At 44.9% G+C, this 20,289-nt stretch overlaps 2 protein-coding genes and 1 long non-coding RNA gene across 3 annotated transcripts in view; 2 read left to right on the top strand and 1 right to left on the bottom strand.

Annotated features, from left to right (window-relative positions):
• Positions 1–10,352, top strand: part of ptgir (prostaglandin I2 receptor) — a 30,018-nt gene extending 19,666 nt beyond the window's left edge. The window contains exon 3 of the mRNA XM_027012031.3: positions 5,624–10,352. Coding sequence (XP_026867832.2) covers positions 5,624–5,902 — 279 coding nt within the window. The 3' untranslated portion in view covers positions 5,903–10,352. The remainder of the gene's footprint in view (positions 1–5,623) is intronic.
• Positions 10,353–12,725: 2,373 nt separating this feature from the next.
• Positions 12,726–18,134, bottom strand: calm3a (calmodulin 3a (phosphorylase kinase, delta)). The gene is made up of 6 exons (XM_027012004.3): positions 17,974–18,134; positions 15,702–15,732; positions 15,214–15,357; positions 14,907–15,013; positions 14,531–14,666; positions 12,726–14,234 (listed from the first exon to the last, which is right to left on the bottom strand). Exons 1-6 carry the CDS (start codon positions 17,974–17,976, stop codon positions 14,206–14,208), a joined length of 450 nt encoding a protein of 149 aa, XP_026867805.1. The 5' UTR covers positions 17,977–18,134; the 3' UTR covers positions 12,726–14,205.
• Positions 18,135–18,292: 158 nt separating this feature from the next.
• On the top strand, positions 18,293–19,851 carry LOC145651792 (uncharacterized). Its single transcript, XR_014117773.1, has 2 exons — positions 18,293–18,334; positions 19,240–19,851. It is a non-coding gene; the product is annotated as an uncharacterized LOC145651792 (long non-coding RNA).
• Positions 19,852–20,289: the final 438 nt, after the last annotated feature.

Genomic DNA, 20,289 nt, shown 5'->3' with positions numbered 1-20,289 from the left:
AACATGATAATACAGATAGCCATTATAAAAACATTACATTATGCACTATAAACTATAAGGCCTTAACACACTACACAACATGGTTAGAACATGCTACATAACATGGTTAGAACATGTTACATAACACAGAACATGCTACATAACACGGTTAGAGCATGCTACATAACACGGTTAGAACATGTTACATAACACGGTTAGAACATGTTACATACACAGCATGCTACATAACACGGTTAGAACATGTTACATAACACGGTTAGAACATGTTACATAACACAGAACATGTTACATAACATGGTTAGAACATGTTACATACACAGAGCATGCTACATAACACGGTTAGAACATGTTACATAACACGGTTAGAACATGTTACATAACATGGTTAGAACATGTTACATAACATGGTTAGAACAGGCTACACGCTACATAACAGGGAGCAGCATGGGTTTGGCCTAATCAAATTGCCCAATCAACTTTCAATTGTACTCTAAGCTGCCCCTCTGCAGCTAAAAAACAATAAATAAAGAATTGTTTGCTGTAACCATGATCTTTGCAAGAATAAGCTATGATGCAAAGCATGATTGCATGCCTGCAGTTACCACAACGAACACACATACACACACAATTTAGTAATGAATCATCACCTACTCTCTTAATGTTGAAGATGGTGACAGTGGAGTATTTTTTACCATCGGCTTCTAAACATACTCCGATTCTGTGTAATACTGAAAATGTCCAACCACTAATCAGCAGTTTAGCCAACTGCCATGCCAATGTATGTGTAAAATAACTCACATTCATGAAACATGCATAACACACGCATGCACACAAGAAGTATCCACCCACATCTGCGGTTTGTCACTTACTGTATGAACTTAAAATGGTCTTACTATCGTCTCTTTGCATTTGATGTGATACCTGTTCAGGTGCTTTTTTGCGGAATTCAAACTATTGATGATGTCCTCAGTTATTCTATATGAGACCAATGATATCTTCACATAAACTGTGATTTTCATGGGGGATATGCCTTCACTTAATCTGCTGGATTAAGGAGTGAATCCAGGATTTCCTTTAGTTCTCAGTTCCTTGAGTTCTGTTTATTTCCATTGGAATTGTTACCAAGGCTGTCCTGGCGGTGATACTGAGGGCACCTGGGCATATGTGTGCATGTATGTGTGTGTGCGTGAGGGTGTGTGTGTGTGTACTCGTGTGCGTGCATATGTGTGCGTGTATGTGTGTGTGCATGAGGGTATGTGCGTGTGTATGCACTATGTGTGCATGTATGTGTGTGTGGGGTGAGCGTGTGTGTGTGTGTGTGTGTGTGTGTGTGTGGGTGTGTGTGTGTGGGTGTGTGTGTGGGTGTGGGTGTGTGGGTGTGGGTGTGAAAGATCCTGTGGGACTTCCAGATCCAGACAGATAAGCAAGTAGTGAAGCCACCAGATAAGATGCAGGAAACAGCAGTGATGATGCATGTGGCCGTTGCAAGTAATGAACACATGGACAGGACGAAATACGAGAGAAACACTAGGGACTGAAAGAAGGAGGAGAGAGAACGTGGAGGGTTTACACCAAGGTCACCCCAGTGGGGATACTGAGGGCACCTGGGGCCGTGACCCCTAAGATGGAGGAGGAGCTCCAACAGATCACAGGAATGACATCAGTCTCAGTACAGAAGAGTGTAATCAGAGGAACAGTATTAAATCACACATGGCTATTTTTATTTCCCAAATTACAGCCACTTTTAGCAGGATGTGTTTATCCCCAGTTCTGAGATTGAGACTGATGGTGTCATTCATGTGATCTCAGTGGTTCAAGTCCCACCACTGCCAGGTTGCCACTGTTCGGCCCCTGAGCAAGGCCCTTAACCCTCAATTACTCAAGTTGTACTCAGTCAGAATTGTAAGTTGCATTGGATAAAAGCGTCAGCTAAATGCCATAAAATGTAAAAAAATGTCAAATCTGTCGGCGTGCCTCCTCCACCAGTCAGTGATGACGTCTGTGCCACTGTTTTATGACGTTACATTTTATTGTGTGCAGTACTACTGGTGTCCCCTGTGTGAACCACGTTACTTGGAGGATTCATCTTATTTATCTACTTTTGCTCCATTTTTCCTGACCTCTGCCAGTCTGAGCTGTGGTCTGGGACTGTGTGTGTATCTTCGGTCAAAGCTCTGTGTTTACACTCCTGTGGTTTCTAACCCTGACCTTTTCTGCTTACACATGGTTGCCCATGGCAACGGCATCTCAAACCCATTCCTCCTCACCATGCACCACAAAATCAGCTCCTTGATAAGTGTTTGTTTACGCAGGCTTTGGCGGTTCAGAAGCTTACCCCGAGGCTGTTGGGTCGCAGCTTGATTTGTTGGGCGCTGTGGAGATGAGAAGTCCTTGTCTGACTGCCATATGAGGCCAGCGAGGTGGGCAGGGGAATGTGGTGGGCATGTTTCCTGGAGTTGTTTTGACAACGCTGGACAGGAACGATCGCTGCTTTGTGTGATGTGGAGCAGATGCGCTGGTACTGGCCAGCTTGGGTCCGGGAGACAGAAGGGTGGGCCGATCTTCATCTGTCACATCACGTGATGGCTGGTGTGCCTGACTGCAGGTTTCCATGCATGGTGCATTGTGGTTTTGTGTTGTGAAGTCCCATGGCTGCCTGAAGAAACTGAGGCATCGTCTTCTCTAGGGACTGAAATGTAACCGCGTGTGCTGTCCATGAGATTGGTCGTAATTTTACACATATGACGATAATACCGTCACGTCTGTTGAATTTTTATGTGAACTGCTGTCACTGACAACATGTCAGGACAAAACACATCTTGAAAGCTAAGAGCCGCACCCTAAACACTGGCATCTCCACGGGAACTGAGCGGACTTCAGAGACGGTTTCAGTTTTGGACCCCTGTTCGCGCACGAGTATCTTTCCCACAAACTACAACCAATCCTGAATGCTGCTGAACACGTCCAGGGCCATTCCAGTTCTGAACGCCGCTGAACGCCTGAGACTCAGCTCAGACACAAGGACACCACCCTGTGCACAGGTGCTGTGGAGAAGAGAGTCACAATCCCAACCAGCCTTGCAGCTCACAAACAGAAAATGCAAAAAGGAGGCCGGAGGCATCCTTGCCTCTGTAGGTTTGGCTGGCGTCCAGTAATTCATCTCCCCAGGGACCATGTACTCAGTGAACAGACTCCCCACTGAACAAACTCCCCAGTGAACAACCTCCCCACTGAACAAACTCCCCAGTGAACAAACTCCCCACTGAACAAATTCCCCAGTGAACAACGTCCCCACTGAACAACCTCCCCAGTGAACAACCTCCCCAGTGAACGATTTCCCCCATAAGTAACTTTCTTGGTGATGAGATGATCTGATACTCTGTACTGTTTAAATCTTCCTCACGCTCTGCAATCAGAGTTCCACGCGTCAGATAGTTCCCAGCAGAGCCCCCAGGACACAGTGGGTCCTGTAGCGTAGTTCTGAAGGAGAGAAGGCCAGGGTTCTCCAGGGCTCACCTTTAGCACCTTTCACTGCATGCTGGTGTTCTCAGTGTAGTTGGACACTGGCAGACACAGACACTAGCCATCGTTTCAGGATCTCAGACACGTACCACCACTTTGATGAAAACAGATTAGCGTCCCTGCAGAGGTCATGCCACCGTCCACTGAAACAGCAACCCACACTTCAGACCAGAAAACTAATGGCCCTCATTTAGTATAAGGCTCAAACCCACACAACAAGTCCATGTCACGTGATGACATAGTAATCCAAACCTTTCAGTTTGGGAATACAGTGAAACCGGAGACGCCACATCCGTCCAGTGTGTGTGTGTGTGTGTGTGTGTGTGTGTGTGTGTGTGTGTGTGTGTGTGTGTGCGTGTGTGTGTGTGTGTCTAGGGCTGATCCCTGCTACAGCCTGTGTGTGTGTCTAGGGTTGATCCCTGCTACAGCCTGTGTGTGTGTGTGTGTGTGTGTGTGTGTGTGTGTGTGTCCAGCTGCTCAGACACTTCCCAGCCAACGAATCAAAGATTTAAGCCAGGACACAGCCGTAATTACTGTACTGATCAGTTGCACATTTATTGCAGGAAATGCCCAGTTGAAATAGACACTAATATTAATGAGGACAGATGTGTTGGTGTGGCGTGCGTTCCTGCAGTGAGGAACTCGTCTTTCTAGTGCTTCATGTTGTCTGAAATCTGCTCTCAGTCCTGCTGGAGGAACATGAAGCTTATTTATGTCTCTCTATTTGTTCTCTCTGCTAATCTCGTGGTATGATTTGTTTCTTTGGTGACTCTGGCCCAGCAAGTCCAGTACTGTGTTGTGCTCTTTTGTCTTTTCCCCAATATCACATAATAATCTACATATGTAATATATATATGTAAATATTTTGCCTGCACCGTCCAGCAGAGATCCGGGAGGTTCAGGGTGTGGTGTGTGTGTGATCTACCGGAGGTCAGGGAGGTGGAGGGTGTGGTGTGTGTGTGTGATCTACCGGAGGTCAGGGAGGTGGAGGGTGTAGTGTGTGTGTGTGATCTACCGGAGGTCAGGGAGGTGGAGGGTGTGGTGTGTGTGTGATCTACCGGAGGTCAGGGAGGTGGAGGGTGTGGTGTGTGTGTGATCTACCGGAGGTCAGGGAGGTGGAGGGTGTGGTGTGTGTGTGTGATCTACCGGAGGTCAGGGAGGTGGAGGGTGTGGTGTGTGTGTGTGATCTACCGGAGGTCAGGGAGGTGGAGGGTGTGGTGTGTGTGTGATCTACCGGAGGTCAGGGAGGTGGAGGGTGTGGTGTGTGTGTGATCTACCGGAGGTCAGGGAGGTGGAGGGTGTGGTGTGTGTGTGATCTACCGGAGGTCAGGGAGGTGGAGGGTGTAGTGTGTGTGTGTGATCTACCGGAGGTCAGGGAGGTGGAGGGTGTGGTGTGTGTGTGATCTACCGGAGGTCAGAGAGGTGGAGGGTGTGGTGTGTGTGAGGTATGCCAGAGGTCTGAGAGTTTGAGGGTGTGTATATGTGTTTGAGATATACGGGACCACTGAGATCACACGAATGACACCATCAGTCTCAATCTCAGAACTGGGGATAAACACATCCTGCTAAAAGTGGCTGTAATTTGGGAAATAAAAATAGCCATGTGTGATTTAATACTGTTCCTCTGATTACACTCTTCTGTACTAAGACTGATGTCATTCCTGTGACCTGTTGGAGCTCCTCCTCCATCTTAGGGGTCACGGCCCCAGGTGCCCTCAGTATCCCCACTGGGGTGACCTTGGTGTAAACCCTTCACGTTCTCTCTCCTCCTTCTTTCAGTCCCTGGTGTTTCTCTCGTATTTCGTCCTGTCCATGTGTTCATTACTTGCAACGGCCACATGCATCATCACTGCTGTTTCCTGCATCTTATCTGGTGGCTTCACTACTTGCTTATCTGTCTGGATCTGGAAGTCCCACAGGATCTTTCACCCCCCCCCCCCCCCCCACACACACACACACATACATATATATCTCAGAAGAGGATTCCAGGGTGTAAATGCAGTGTACTGTAGTTAGAGTCAAGGTAATAAAAATGCCTTGGCAGATCACAAAGTAGCCTAGCCTAACCTGAATCTCCACTTCCTTCTCTCCTGTCTCTCAGATCTTTGGCTTTGTCAACGCCATCAGTCCAGTGGGAAACGACCAGCAGAACTTGTTGGCGTTCCGATTCAACGCCCTCAACCCTGTGATGGACCCCTGGGTCTTCATCATCTTCCGGAAGTCCGTGTTCCAGCAGGTGCGGGCATTGTCCCACTGTTGCATGCGCACGGCGGCTGTGAAAGCCACGCCCCCTAGAGGTGTGGCCTTCGCCTTGGAGAGCACAGGGCCTGCAGACTCCGTGGCCCTCCAGAGCAAGTCTTACAGCATCCTGCCGCAGTGAGAGGCCCCGGCAGGGCAGACGGAGCTGAGTGACCTGCATGAGAGCCTGATCGCCAGACATTTGGACAGGGAAGATTTCTCTAACGCATGAAGGCCTTGAAGGGTTGGGGGTCCAAGAGATATGGGCCCATGAAGAACAACTGGATATGAAAGGGCTGTACTTCAATGCCCTGGTAAAACAAATAGGAAAACATGAATGTAAATACAGAAATAAGCCTTGTAAAGATCTACCCATGTACTCACCACCAAGTGAGCACCCACTGTGGCTTCAGGACTTTAAGACAGACCTAATGGTGTCTACACTGTAGAGCCAAATATGATGTTAATCTGAGGTACTACATCTTGGGGCTAAAAGTGGGTGAAATATAACAAATGTACTGAAAGGTAAAACCTCAAAGGCGAGTATATTTGTAACTGAGTATATATGTTACTTGATTATAAGTTACGTGACTTAGCAGAACGGAAATGAAACAAATGGCAAATCCTTTAGATCGCTGTCTACAGGGTGCTGTAAAATATGGAATAATTGAAAGGGTGTCTTGATCTCATTTTGTAAGTATATGAATAATCAGAAGGATGCGCATTTACACTTTCTCACTTTCTTGACTCAAACTGGGGATGGCCACTACAATAAGACTCCCCTGACAAAGGGTTTATGCATGGTTTAAAAGAATTTTATAAATGGTTATTAATTAGGTTAAATTAGGACTCTAAGAGTTATAACACAAATAAAAAGGGGAACATTGACTTGTTGACCTGTTTATATGAATTGAGTAATTCCATGTTAATAAAAATTAGAATTTCTGGGTAATAAAACACCCTATTTGTGGTTAAATGCCAGTGCTAATTAACAAATACATGTTGAAGTATAATAATGCTTCGGTTCATTTTGAGACCGCTGAGCTCTGGTTTTCTCTGGCTGCATCAGAGAGGCAGCAGTACAGCTGAGCGTGAGCATTAGGACCCATGCGCTGAGGTAGTGACTACTACCTGCCCAGTGCCTGCTGGGCAATTCAGAGTGTAATAGGCCTGAACATATCACCTTAGACACAAATGCTGTCATTTCTGACTGCAAGCCTGTTACTAGGTTACAGTGGGTTTTTCTTTTTACATCCAGTGATCGGTCTGTCATTTTTAAGATATCTGTATCCCATTGTCAGCTCCACCTGGATCACCCCATGACCTCTGAACACTCTGAATGGCCTTCTAAGCACGAAGATCTGTTCTCAGCTACCAGCTCACCTGTCGGGAGTCACTCTCTGATCTGTGCCCTGCTACTAGCTCACCTGTCGGGAGTCACTCTCTGATCTGTGCCCTGCTACCAGCTCACCTGTCGGGAGTCACTCTCTGATCTGTGCCCTGCTACCAGCTCACCTGTCGGGAGTCACTCTGTTGTCTGGTATACTGTCACTCCCATTCTAAGCCATGATGGATAATCAGTGTTTGCTCTGAAATTTCTCTACCTGATTTGTTATTCTACTCACCTTATGTGTGACCTTGGACAGAGTCACTGGACTTTTAATCTGCTGGTTTGTAAAGCTCAGGAAGGCGTCTCATCTTTGAGAACACATGAATGAAACAAATGAGGAAAAAGATTCAGGGACAAAGACAGATATGTTTGCACTTTCACTTTCCCAACTGTTGGTCTGTGTAGCTCCAACATTTATGATGTGAGAAAGAAGGATCTTTGTACAGCATGTGGTATCAATTCTTTCTGTTTTTCAGCACTTCAGAATTGTTTTTGTGGTGTATGAGGTAAAGTCAGTGTTGCCTAACCTTCTGTGTCTACCCCTGGGACATGTATTATTCAGCTTCAGGCTATACTGAAATGTCTAAACTTTCCAGCGTGGTGTAGGGAAGTTAAAATAAATAAATAAATGCACTAATTCCAGACATGCTGGGAGCAGGAGTGACACTTCCACATGGGTAGTGTTTTATTGGAGTATTGTTGCTATCTAGACTGAGTGTATAGTGTAAGGAGGGCACTTGAAGTAGCAGCAGAACCTGTTCTGCTAAGGTGAGTTCACAGACAGCCTTCACGAAGGTTCACAACACACGCTTTACTGTGCTTGAAGTGGAGGCCATGTGAATCATATTTTAAACAAATAATTTCAATTATGTCACAGAACAACCACTTGTTATCATTTGTGTTGTGTAGGGAATGTCTATAAAATTAATGGGTTTTTTTTGTCAATGTGAGTTTCAAGTTTCAAGTCAGTCAAGCACACAAAGTCCGCCAGCTGTTCACTGAAACGCCTGTGTGCCCCCCAGGTGTGTGCCCCGGGTGTGTGCCCCAGCTGTGTGCCCCAGCTGTGTGCCCCGGGTGTGTGCCCCAGGTGTGTGCCCCAGGTGCTCTACAGCTGTGAGCTGCGTAACTGTATAGGTAAAGGTATGAGAGTGTGACAGTAGTTTTATATACGTACAAGAGAAGGCAGAAAAGTGCAGAGGTGTGTGCTCTGGTGTCCAAACTGGACACTGAAGTCTGTGTAGTTAGTGTATTTGATCAGGGAAGTCATAAGAAGAGAAAGTAAATAAATATATATGTATGTAAATATATGTATGTATAAATAGAAGTGTATGTGCAGTAGGATATATTAAATATACAAAGTGTAATAAATAAATACATTGCACAGAGACAGTGACATTGTTGTATTTGTTCTCCTGTTAGAAATAATGTAATATGCCCAGAGTTACGCAGACTAAAGGTGAGAACGCAAGTGTGTGACATTACGAGGGTGAGCGGGGATATGACTGGATGACCGGATCCCGATGACCTGCAGGCTGTACTTTGGCCTGCCGGTTCTGGAGCAAATGCTGTGATACTGTCTGCCATGTGATGGAGGGTTGTAGTCAGTGGGGATCCTGAGTATCAGGAAGATGTCTTGGACCAGGGGATTGCCGTTTCTCTCCGGCGGGCTCATGACTCAGCAGTGCACTGAGCACCGAATGCTCCCTGCGGACTGCACTTGCTGGAAAAATTCAGTTTGTGTTTGCAGTCAGAATTTTAAAGGGTGTACGTACTTGTGTGGGCTCTGTATTTGTGTGTTGGTGCGGTTTCAGTTTTGTGTGTGTTGGCTGTAGGCTGTTTCCCTGCTGACTTGTCCTTGGTTTCTTTTGCATATATTGTTTTTGGCATAGTGCAGCAAAAGAGAGCATCTACTTGCCAGTTCATGGAGAGTTGTGTTAAAAAAAAATTCCAAAGCAATCTGGTCTTTGTGTCTCGGCATTGTATGATTGAAATGATACATGGTGGATTTCTTCTGTTAACAGATGTACTCAGGGGTCATAAACAGGCCACACTGAGCTGTTCGACTTGGTAGTACCTTTAAAAGCATGAACCATGAACCAAAAGCCAGACAGAGGCCTTCTGCACATAGAGTCACACCGCATGTTCGGACTTGAACAGGAAGCGATACTGTGTGACTTCAGTAAGCAGTGCTCACAGAAAAGGTCTTAGCTAAAAGGCTCACGTTTTCACTTGTTCTTCTTTAGCGACTCTTTCCTTCATTTTTTTTTTCTTTTGTTTTGTTTTTTGACACATGAAGAGTTTTCACTGAACCTGTTTGTCCATGTGGTTGTGGAACAGACCTGGATGCGCTCCCGAGAGTTTAAAATGATGACAAACAGTGAGAAGGCATCTCTCTGTGTCAGTAGCTGTGTGGGTCCTTCATGGTCTGCTGAACAGGAGCAGGCAGGCTCAGAGCTTTTGGCAAAGGGGCCCCGCCATCACGAAGCACTTGGGTATCGAGCCCCGCTACGGGAATGAACAGAGACGAGAGATAAAGGAATGTACTGCAAATGCAAATTGAGCTTTCAGTTAAAATCCAAGTTGCAGTGCTTTACGCAGGGACCCAGGCGTGACAGAAGACGATTCTCCAGTTGTGCATCTTATGAGCAAGTGAACACTCTTGCAAAATTACCACATGACCTAACGGAGTTACAAATGCTTGGCAAAAAAGGAAGTTTCTCTCCAACAGTTCAGTGCAGGACGAGCACAGTTGTTCTCCTGCACCAGTTTTACTCACTTCTGAATCACTGCATGACTGTTTGATTACTTCTGTAGGCCACGTCAACTCCTGCCATCGATAGTAACGTGTTTACTGACTTTATAAGGGCCGTGTGCATCATTTACAGCCATTATCTTTCCCTGCGTACACAATAGGTAGAGCCGTCCAGAAGCAGACGGTCAGGCCTAAAAAGAAATGATCACCCTTCTCTTCTCATGCCATGCTTGACTCAGGAATAATTCCCCAAGCTCTGACAACTGGCATCGCGACTTTAGGATGCTACGGTGGCGGTTCAGGCAGGACACATGCAAACGTAATAATCTGATAGGGCAGCTGTTTGTGTATATGCAGTGTTCTTACTTCTGTAGTCACTGTGGTACTGATCAGTAACAGCTAGCAGAGTGGGACATGGTTTCACCTGTGTCTTACAGCGAACTCGAATTCAAAAAGTGTCACTTTGAAGCTGGCTTCTTTATTCAGCAGAATGAGAGTGGGAGCGAGAGAGAATAAGAATGAGACTATGGTGGTTTCCTGTAGCTGTGGTAACCTCCGGTGAGCACCAGTATTGGGTAAACATCAACAGTGCTAAACTTCTTACATTTGAATGCCTGGTTCTGTCTAATCCTGTGCACTTCAACAGCTTGTTCACAGACCCTCTGGAAACATTTTTTTTTTTTTTTTTTTTTTTTTTAATTATTGAATTCAGGTGTAACTGGAGCAAATAACCAAAATGACAAATTCTTTATAGGTCAGAGCAGGTCAAACGCCTGAATGGAGTGGAACACCTGACTTCAATTATTTTCCAAAGGTCATTGGGTTTACATACCGAATCCATCAAAGTTGAAACCAGCACACCCTTTCTGAAGTTTCCCAGCCTTGAATATATTTATCATAATCATACAACAATTTTTCAAACACCACAGTGATATTACAGGGAATGAAGTTGCTAGATCTCATGATCTAATGTGCTCTTACAACAAACCATGCACTTGTTAAAAGTGCCACGTTCCAGTTTCCACCCTCTTCACTTGAAACAGCTAAACCACAAACATGCAAACCCCCACACAGACAGGAGCAGACAACAGCTCTGACACAAAAGAGGGTTGATAGAAGTCCAGCCAGGCAGCCATTTATGCTAGAATTATCCAGGGATTCTCCAAACAGCTACAGTAATAACTATGGTCAGTGGCCAGTGTATGTGTGCGTGTGTATGGGGAGGAGCTAAGATTCTCCTCCCTTTGCCATGAAATCACTTAAACGCAGACAGCACTGCGCTATCTGAAAAGAGACAGCTATCTGATACTCACTCCACTCCACGCTACTTGTCTGAAGATGCAGTACCCACTCCATTCCACTCCGCACAAAGAGGAGATCCACTCTGCTTGAAGATCTGATACCCATCCACCCTCCATTACACCCCGACATTACTTTCCAAAACTCATTTTTTGCAACTATTAAGTCGCACTTACAAATTTGTGTGCATTTATTGATTATATTGACAGAATGTTGTATCTTTACTGTAGACTCGATTATACTGATGGGATGTTTACTGCACTGTGTGTAACATGCTTTGAATGACGCATATAGCACATTATTCACCGTTAGCACTTAAATCCTGCACCAAAAAAATTGCTTCTACTACCCCTCCATGACAGTCAAACTGTGGCAACATTACTGACACCCAACAATTTCCATCCTCGAAATTCTTATAAATACTTCCATCAGTCATTAATTAGCTTAATTAGACTAGCTAGGTTAACTTTTACACAAGACATATACTCAGTATACTTAGCATTCCTCGGTTACCCCTCAAAAAGATGTAATATGAAAGAACAGCACCCTCTAGTGTACGATGTGCAAGCTTACAACCAAGAATGCATTTAGTAGAAAACAAGGTTACAGCAGCAACACTGGTAATAATGGAGATCTTAACAAGCGTTATAATTTAAACATAGAGAAATTTTTTAATGTTAAAATTTAAAGTTTGGCTGGAGTCTGTGGAACTTGAAATAATGTTATTATTTAATATTATTTGCTTAAGTAAATTTCTGATTTTTTTTTTTAAAGACTGATCTTTGAAGGACAAGCAATGAGACAGATGCAGAAAGGACAAGACCTTTCACTTTGCAGTCATCATTTGCACGAACTCTATAAAAAGAAAGAAAGACAGAAAGAAAGAACAGAAATCAGATCAGAATTGTGAACATTATAACCAAATGATCTCAGACATTTCCAAGACTGTAAAGGAAAGGCTGGGTTCTCAGATCTACAATTATCCACGCTGAAGAACCCAACAAAGAGAGGAAATGATGCCGCACACAACATCCAACACATTAAGTGAAATCTTTTACTGGAGAAGCTAATGATATTCACATTCTGGTTACACTTCAGTGGTGCTCTTGTTACCTGTATCTGATTATATATAGTACAGTAAGCACAATATCAGATACATTCTTTTGAGTCATATTTGGGGTCAGGAAATAATTTTTTTCTAATTATTTGTGTTATACATGGTTTTCTGCAGAGCCAAAAGTTAAGCCAAGCTCCCACTGGGGTCCGGTGACATCGTTAACTTTCTCATAATTCCAGGCCAGGACAAGCGCATGCGCTAATCCTATCATACACCTCTATCCCTTACAGGCCCAAGTTACCCAATACATCCACCTCAGGTATGACTGGCGTTGGGAAGACCAGCAGAACACCATGCACCACGCCCAGGCTGCAGCAGAATGACGCCTTTCAGAACTGGTTCAGCAAGCCCACAGAGGCAGGAGGAGGAACTCACGCACACACAAGAACACATGGCCAAACATGAGCGAGAGCAGAAAGGTATACATTTATTTTTATTGGAAACATTTATATTTTTTATACTTTTCACTGAGCAACTCAGTCCCATTAGCCGCTGCACCTTCCACTCATGACCAATAAAAAGAGAGCTACTGAGCTTCTGAGCAGTAGCCTCACCTAATTCAGAACGCCCACTACAAGCCTAATCGCACTGCTGAAACAGTCAGCACTAAAGTTCTCTCCGTCCCTCTGTACTAGACACTCGTTCATGTTTTTTTCTCCAAACCCACCCCACCCCACCCCCCTTGTCATACTGCACATAAATCAGAGATGAGCTTTGAAGCACTGAACAAGTGCCTTTGACAGACCCACAAGAGCATGAGATGAAGGACTGGTACAGAAAGCAGCCAACCTTCCTGGCAGTAAACAAACATATTTTACACCAAAGTACAAGTGTGTGTGTGTGTGTGTATTGATAATTTTTCATACATTAATTTAATAGAAGTTGTTTTTGTGAGAAGCTCGAGGCTTAAGAGTACATGGCACAGTTTCATGGTTAAAACAGTCACACATCATGCTACAACAACAACAGGCAGTGCAAACTTCAGCCAACATCAACAGTGAAGACGGTTACATTTAAAAAGCCCAACACTGGTAATAGCATTGAGGAGTCCCTTCTTACACTGATAAAAGTACTGATAATTACTCAGTTGCCCCTCCCAGCCACACCGGTCACTTCAGTCAATATGCATCTCCGTGGTCTGCGTCAGTGCCGGTCCGATGCCCTCGCTCATCAAACAGGACACCATAGCCAAGCCAAACCCCCATCCAACAGCAGAGCCACTGGTCTGCAAGGAGACCCCCCCAGCTCCTTGTCCACATCTACTCCATACACCTTTTAAATGTGTTTAAGTGTGCGGTATGATTTATAATACAGTGGTAGGCGTGTATAAACATCTCGGTGGTGATACCTTAGAGACTTTAGGCTGGACTGCAGCTGCTGAGTTTAAAAAGTTAAAGCATGACTTCATCAGAAAGGGACCACGCAACTATAGAGCCTCCCATTTTTGTTCTCTAACCCAACAGAGTACTGTGACCCTTACAACATTCACCTCATTTAATTCGGTTTATTTGTTTGTTTAGCCATTTTCCACCCATCAATTTAACAGAAATGTTCACTGCAAGGAAAACACTGCCATCTTACACACAGTTGTCTTTAGCTCACTGCTAGCTTGTGTGCTGCACCGTCATAACTAAGGCAGATCTGGAGGTGTGCGCTCCAAAATCACTCATGCAGTTATGCTTGGTCCATTCACATCTGCTGAAGCAATTCTGCAATTACTCTGGAGAAATGAGAACTGTAGGTCTAGGTTGGTCGGAGTCTACGGAATCTGAAATTGTTTTATTTTTTATTATTATTTGCTGAAGTAAATTTCTGATTTTTTTTCTAAAAGACAGAGTGATCTTTGAAGGACAAGCAATGAGACAGATGCAGAAAGGACAAGACCTTTCACTTTGCAGTCATCATTTGCACGAACTCTATAAAAAGAAAGACAGAAAGAAAGAACAGAAATCAGATCAGAATTGTGAACATTTTAACCAAATGATCTCAGACATTTCCAAGACTGTAAAGGAAAGGCTGGGTTCTCAGATCTACAATTATCCACGCTGAAGAACCCAACAAGAAGAGAGGAACTGATGCCGCACACAACATCTGACGACCTCCCTGTGGCAAAGGATATGCAGGTCATCTGAGAAACGTCCAAAATAACGATGGAACGTCGTGTCTATTGAAGCAAAATCATGAGCTACTGCAGTGGGTTCAGAGCACCTACCTTCATAGTTCACCTGGCCGTCGCCATCGATGTCAGCCTCTCGGATCATCTCATCCACCTCCTCGTCCGTCAGCTTCTCGCCCAAGTTAGTCATGACATGTCGCAACTCGGCTGCACTGATGTAGCCATTACCGTCCTGTTAGAGGGAAGGGTATCAGGTCTCAAAGATCACACAGCCACCACACAGTTTAACATCCCATAATAGTCACACCATACACCCAGGGACAGCGACTAATATTTGGAACTTTCAAACCGGCCTGGTGGCGTCAGGTTCAAACACCGATGAACGCCACAGCAGAAACACGCAAGTCAGCACTATGGGCTATGGCTGAGGGGTAGTGCATCTGGAAGAGCATGGCCAGCAGGGATTCCTTACCTTGTCAAAAACTCGGAAGGCTTCTCGGATCTCTTCTTCACTGTCTGTGTCCTTCATTTTCTTGGCCATCATGGTCAGGAACTCCGGGAAGTCTATTGTTCCATTGCCTGGGAACAAACCACAGCTAATCAGAATCACTTAAGCAAAGAAAACAAAAAACAAAAGATGTGGCAAAATAAAGCAATCCAACAACCTTTACTTTTGTACGGTACGGTTTGCACATGAAACTGATGAGAGGACAGTGCAACAGATAGGACAGTTTCCTGCAGTGAACCGCACCGCACAGCCGCCCGACAGCCAGCCTTACCGTCAGCATCCACTTCATTGATCATGTCCTGCAGCTCTGCCTCGGTGGGGTTTTGGCCCAGAGAGCGCATCACAGTACCCAGCTCTTTGGTGGTGATGGTGCCGTCACCATCTTTGTCAAAGAGGGAAAACGCCTCCTTGAACTCTAGTGGATCAGAAAGAAATTCGACAGTGTCAGTCAGCAACGCCCTCGGCAACGTTCGGTACACAGGGAGTAAGACAGACGGTGTTTGTATTACATCCACGTTGGTCCAAGGAGACTCTGTCAGCCATTTAAGTAAGAATTACATATTTCTAAGTGCAGATGTTGAACACAAGTTTCTAAAAACAGAATCAGTGGTTAAAGTAGGCGATGTGCTCTACCATGCTGCTTTGCTCATGTTCCAGTGTGTGGGAACCAGGGGGGTGGGGAGAGCAATTTCAGTCCCCCCCCAAAAAACCCCCACGGAAGTCAAGTAATGACTTTAAAAGCTGACAGAGCACACTTACCAGCAATCTGTTCCTCAGTCAGCTGATCTGCCTGTGAGCGAGAGAGATGAAGAGAGACTCAATGCACTGTCACCATCACATACCAGTGGTGCGGTGTTCGCACACCTCTGACTTACAGAACGCGATGAAGGACACATATAACTTCTCAGCCTAAAATAGCCATGGCGGGTAAAATTAGACTGCGGTTGATGCAGCACACGTAAAAATGATTGCAGTTCTCTGAGACAGAGTTCAATTAACCACCTGCTACAACTGGGCAGCTTGTCTGTGCTTTTTGTAGTGACATTTTTCTGCACTTCAACACAAAGCAACACAGTTCGGTCACCTCATACAGAGAAATGTTCTGTGAACAGCAAGTGCAGTGATTCCCACACCTTAAAAATCCAGCTTCTAACTTTGCAAACAATTTAGTGTTTTAAAGGTTTATAAAAATATAAAAGATATTCAGGGCATGCTCAAATCTAAATAATACTCTTTATTTGTAAAAGAACCAAATCTTGCCTACTTCATGTTATTTAATTTTGGTGTGCTTGGCTACAAATGCAAATAACTGGACCTTTAAAATTCAGAAAGGCAAACTGAGGTTCTGGGAAATGAGTGATGTTACATGATATAGCGCACATTTGTCTGACACCGAAACATAGTTGTGGAGGAGGCGGCTGGCAGAGCACTGTGTGAGCTACGCCACAGAAGGCCTCACGGACAGCCTACGGCTGGGGGGTGGGGTGGGGGGGACGACAAGCGACCCAGGCTTTAAGGACTTAAGACTACAGAATACCTTTCCTGTGTGGAAGCTGTGTACCGCTGAGGTGCGACACCTGGCCAGAAGACAAGTGCTGTGTCATCACAGTGATTGCGAGGGAGCAAATGTTTGTCGTGCAACACAAGCCCTCGATCCACAGAGACGCAGCACATTGTGGAGTGTGTGTGTACTGCAGAGCTAACCAGCAACACTAAGACATGTCCCGCAGCTTCCAGTCATCACACACAGCGAGTGGTTGAGCTTGTTTTGCACATGGAAAAATAGCCAATTAAGGCAAGACCAAAACACAGTTTGCACCCAATTTCAATAAGGAACCTGGGGGAAAAAAAAGAAAACAAAAAAAACCCCCACAACCACACAACTGAGCAAATGTAAGCAGGAATGTGTTTAGCAATAACATGTGTTTGGTATGTTGCTAGACTCAACACTTCTTTCTGATAGTGTCATATAAGGCATGTCCTCCCCCTCGAGAGGTTACGTGTTCTGTATAGCAAAAGAGGTGATAACTAATGCAACACAGATTTGTGGGGCGACGTGTTAAGATGTTCTTTAAATAGTTATGGTAGATATTACACAGTAAATGACACCTTTCGGGTTTTTAAGGTAACATTCTGCACCGAGGCATACCGATGAGACCTATTTCAACCAGATGGTTCAATTTCACGATGTTCCTTAGACTTCACTCCTGAGACTGGGAGGCTGGCACTCAGTGTACTGGGCTATTGCAGAACCAGTGCCAGGGCGATGCTGTGGTTCAACGCGGGGGTGGAGCGGGTGGACAGTCCGTCTGCAGCCAGCCAGGTCAACTAGCTCAGATTTATGTGAAGTATTTTGGAGATATGGTCGTATGACTCGCCCTGGCTTTAGACTTGTTTAATATCTGCGTAATAGCATCTCCAAATTAACGAGTGAGGCTGCCAACTTGTCCTTGGACTTCACCACTACGCTACGCAGTACAGTTAGCTAGCTTTAGCTCGGATTTTCCAGAAGTGGCCAGCTAGACAGATATCTAACCTAGTTAGGTTCGCTACTGAACTTCACCCCAAGCACTGTTCTGATTATTATGGACAGATACCGTTAGTTTCTGTTGCTAATGCTAGTTCGCGTAGCTGGGTTAATTTTGTACCCCCGGTTGATTATCCCGCCTACTCATTTACTCCTAAAGGCAACGAACTCTGTAACGTTAACAGTCACTAAAACTAAGACTTTAAAAGGTTTGATATTCCGAACTAAACCTTTAAAAAGTTCTGATGTCTCGAAATGACCTGAACAGCAGTTTAGCCAGCAGAACCTGTATGACGGCTAGCTAGGTGAGCTGACTCCCGTTAGTTTATCATCCAACACATCCTGCCGCTAAACGTTACTCGGCTGTGGTTGCTGTTCTGCCGTTAACTGTAAAACTAACCGCCCAAATCTCCCCTCGCGCAGGCTAGGGCGCTAGCCTGGCGGCAGCCAGCCGAACCGCCGCATATTTATTCACTTACGTCGCGAGCGAACATCATGACTTACCATTTTATTCGCAAATTAATCACAGCAAATCCGCTTGGGGTCCGCGTTACTCCGCAACAAGGGGATGAACGTCGTCGGGCTGCACGAAACTGCCGGGACGTGGTAAGAGAACTGCGACCGGAGTGACGATTGGTCTGAAAGGACATGAACGCTGAAGCGCCTCTCAGACTCAGCACTATAGCCCTCCGCGGAATGACATCAGCGACGACAAGTGAGGGCGGTCGGCCCTCATGTGCGTGGTATCCCTCCGCGGAATGACAGTATTTTCGGAGATAATCACAAGATTTCTAGTTGGTTATATTTGTGTGTTGGTCTGTGAGCACTGGATGAGCCCACTTCTGCGCACATAAATATAGAAACTGTATGTATGTATGTATGTATGTATGTATGTATGTATGCATCTATGTATGTATCTATGTATGTATATTATAACATACCTACATATATACACACATGCATACATGCATGCATACATAGATGCACTTTCTATATTTATCAATTCCTGGCACTGGGCCCCACTGAACTGAAATAATGTTGTAATATTGTTCCTGAGCAGCCTTGTAATTTATTCACGAGTTGAATTCAATAGACGATCAACGTCCAGTCTTCATTTTTCACACCAACAACACTCCGTACTCAGTTTAATTAAGCTTCCGTCGTATTGTGCTGTTGTGCATTATATCAGCATATAATTAATAAACAGGTTGCGAAAATTGGACTAAAAACAACTTTATTAAAGTGAATTTCTACTAACAAAAACGAGCTTTGTTATTATTATATTGTTGATTAAATGCACAATAAAATGCACATGCCAAGGAGAACTGGGTCCCTCTACTGGCAAAAAGGAGAATCATCCATAAAAGCGAATCCTAGAGCAACGCATTCGGCGTACAGCAAAAATACGAGCCTGGAAAGGTTAATCACATGAAAACCCACATGAGTTCCCCTAAATTAGAAATGATGAGTCGATGTTTGTCATTTTACGGTGGGTTCCGTGAAACAGCTCTGTGTTTGCCCAGTGAGCTGGTGGAGCCATTCTTAGTTGAGCTCATCCTCTTTAAATGGAGTGGCTAGCTGATTACATATTAATGCTTGTCACTTGATGATAGTTATTAAACATGGCTATACCATCCATTCCTCAGGCACTGACAGGGGATGGTTCCTGTTCCTGTTTATGTGATTCTGACATATTCTCCTCTGATAAGCTGACCTTAAGATCTTAAGATCTGGAAAATTTGTGTTCACAGTTTTTGGCTTTTTCCACAGCCTGCGTCTCACCCAGACACGCGGCTTCTACGGCAGAACTGGCGCGAGTGTGCTTGCCTGTGCTGAAGGGAGGAAGAGAAGCAGACACCACCTGACAGCTCCCGGGCTGACAGGCACCACGCCCTGCAATCTGCAGCTTACTAAGGCGATGGCAAGCCGACAGCACCGGCTTCCTTCATACTTCATTCTCTCTGTCCACTTACTGTGTCTCCAAACCCCATCGTACTGAAGGTCACGAAGCAGAAATACATGGACTCCAGGAAGCCCCTGTTTTCCACTGCAGAGTAGAGTCCAGAAGCACCACACGACTGCCATGATCAGTGTAACGTGGTAGGCTGGGGGCTTTCCCCCCCCCCTCCTTCCCTGTCCTGGTCCTGCGCTGAGCTGGGAGATGATGTGCTCATGGCATCTGCGCAGCACATATGCTATGAGGGTGATGGCATGCGCTCCATATCAGCCCGAAGAAGACGAGGAAGACCTCATGGCTGGTGCTGTCATTCCAAACCCTGTAAAATGTGGGAATTACGGAAGTCATGCGACTCGGTGAGATCAAAACAAAAACTGCTTCTAAGAAATCAGAGTAATAAAAAGCAAAAGGTCAAAAGGTCAAAAGCTGATGTACTTTGAGCTTGTTCTCTTAGTGGAGCAATGAGGATTTCACCCACACTGATCCTCAGTCTTGTTTATATCCTGACCTTTGTGAGTTTGGATCATGACATGACAGGCTTACAAAGATTGTACAACCTAAAGATTGTACACCTACTCGACTTCAATAATTAAAAATATATATATATATATTTAAACAACATTTATACAATTATTTTAGCTCATAAGCAAAATTAACTGGAGAAGACATGAAGCTGGGAGAGACTGAAATGATGCAAGTTCAGATCATCTCCCGCATGGCTTATCAGTTATAATAGCTTATAACAGCCTGGTAGATAAACATGTGGAAACACAATAGATTGAATAAACATTAGCATTGCCCCCCAAATGAAGAACCATGTGATGAGATCAGTGATGAATAATACCATTTTCAAAGGACAGTGT

Source organism: Electrophorus electricus, chromosome 17 (assembly GCF_041902795.1).
Source record: "Electrophorus electricus isolate QZ-2024a chromosome 17, ASM4190279v1, whole genome shotgun sequence".
Classification (NCBI taxonomy): domain Eukaryota; kingdom Metazoa; phylum Chordata; class Actinopteri; order Gymnotiformes; family Gymnotidae; genus Electrophorus; species Electrophorus electricus.
This window is presented reverse-complemented; position numbering and strand designations above follow the sequence as displayed.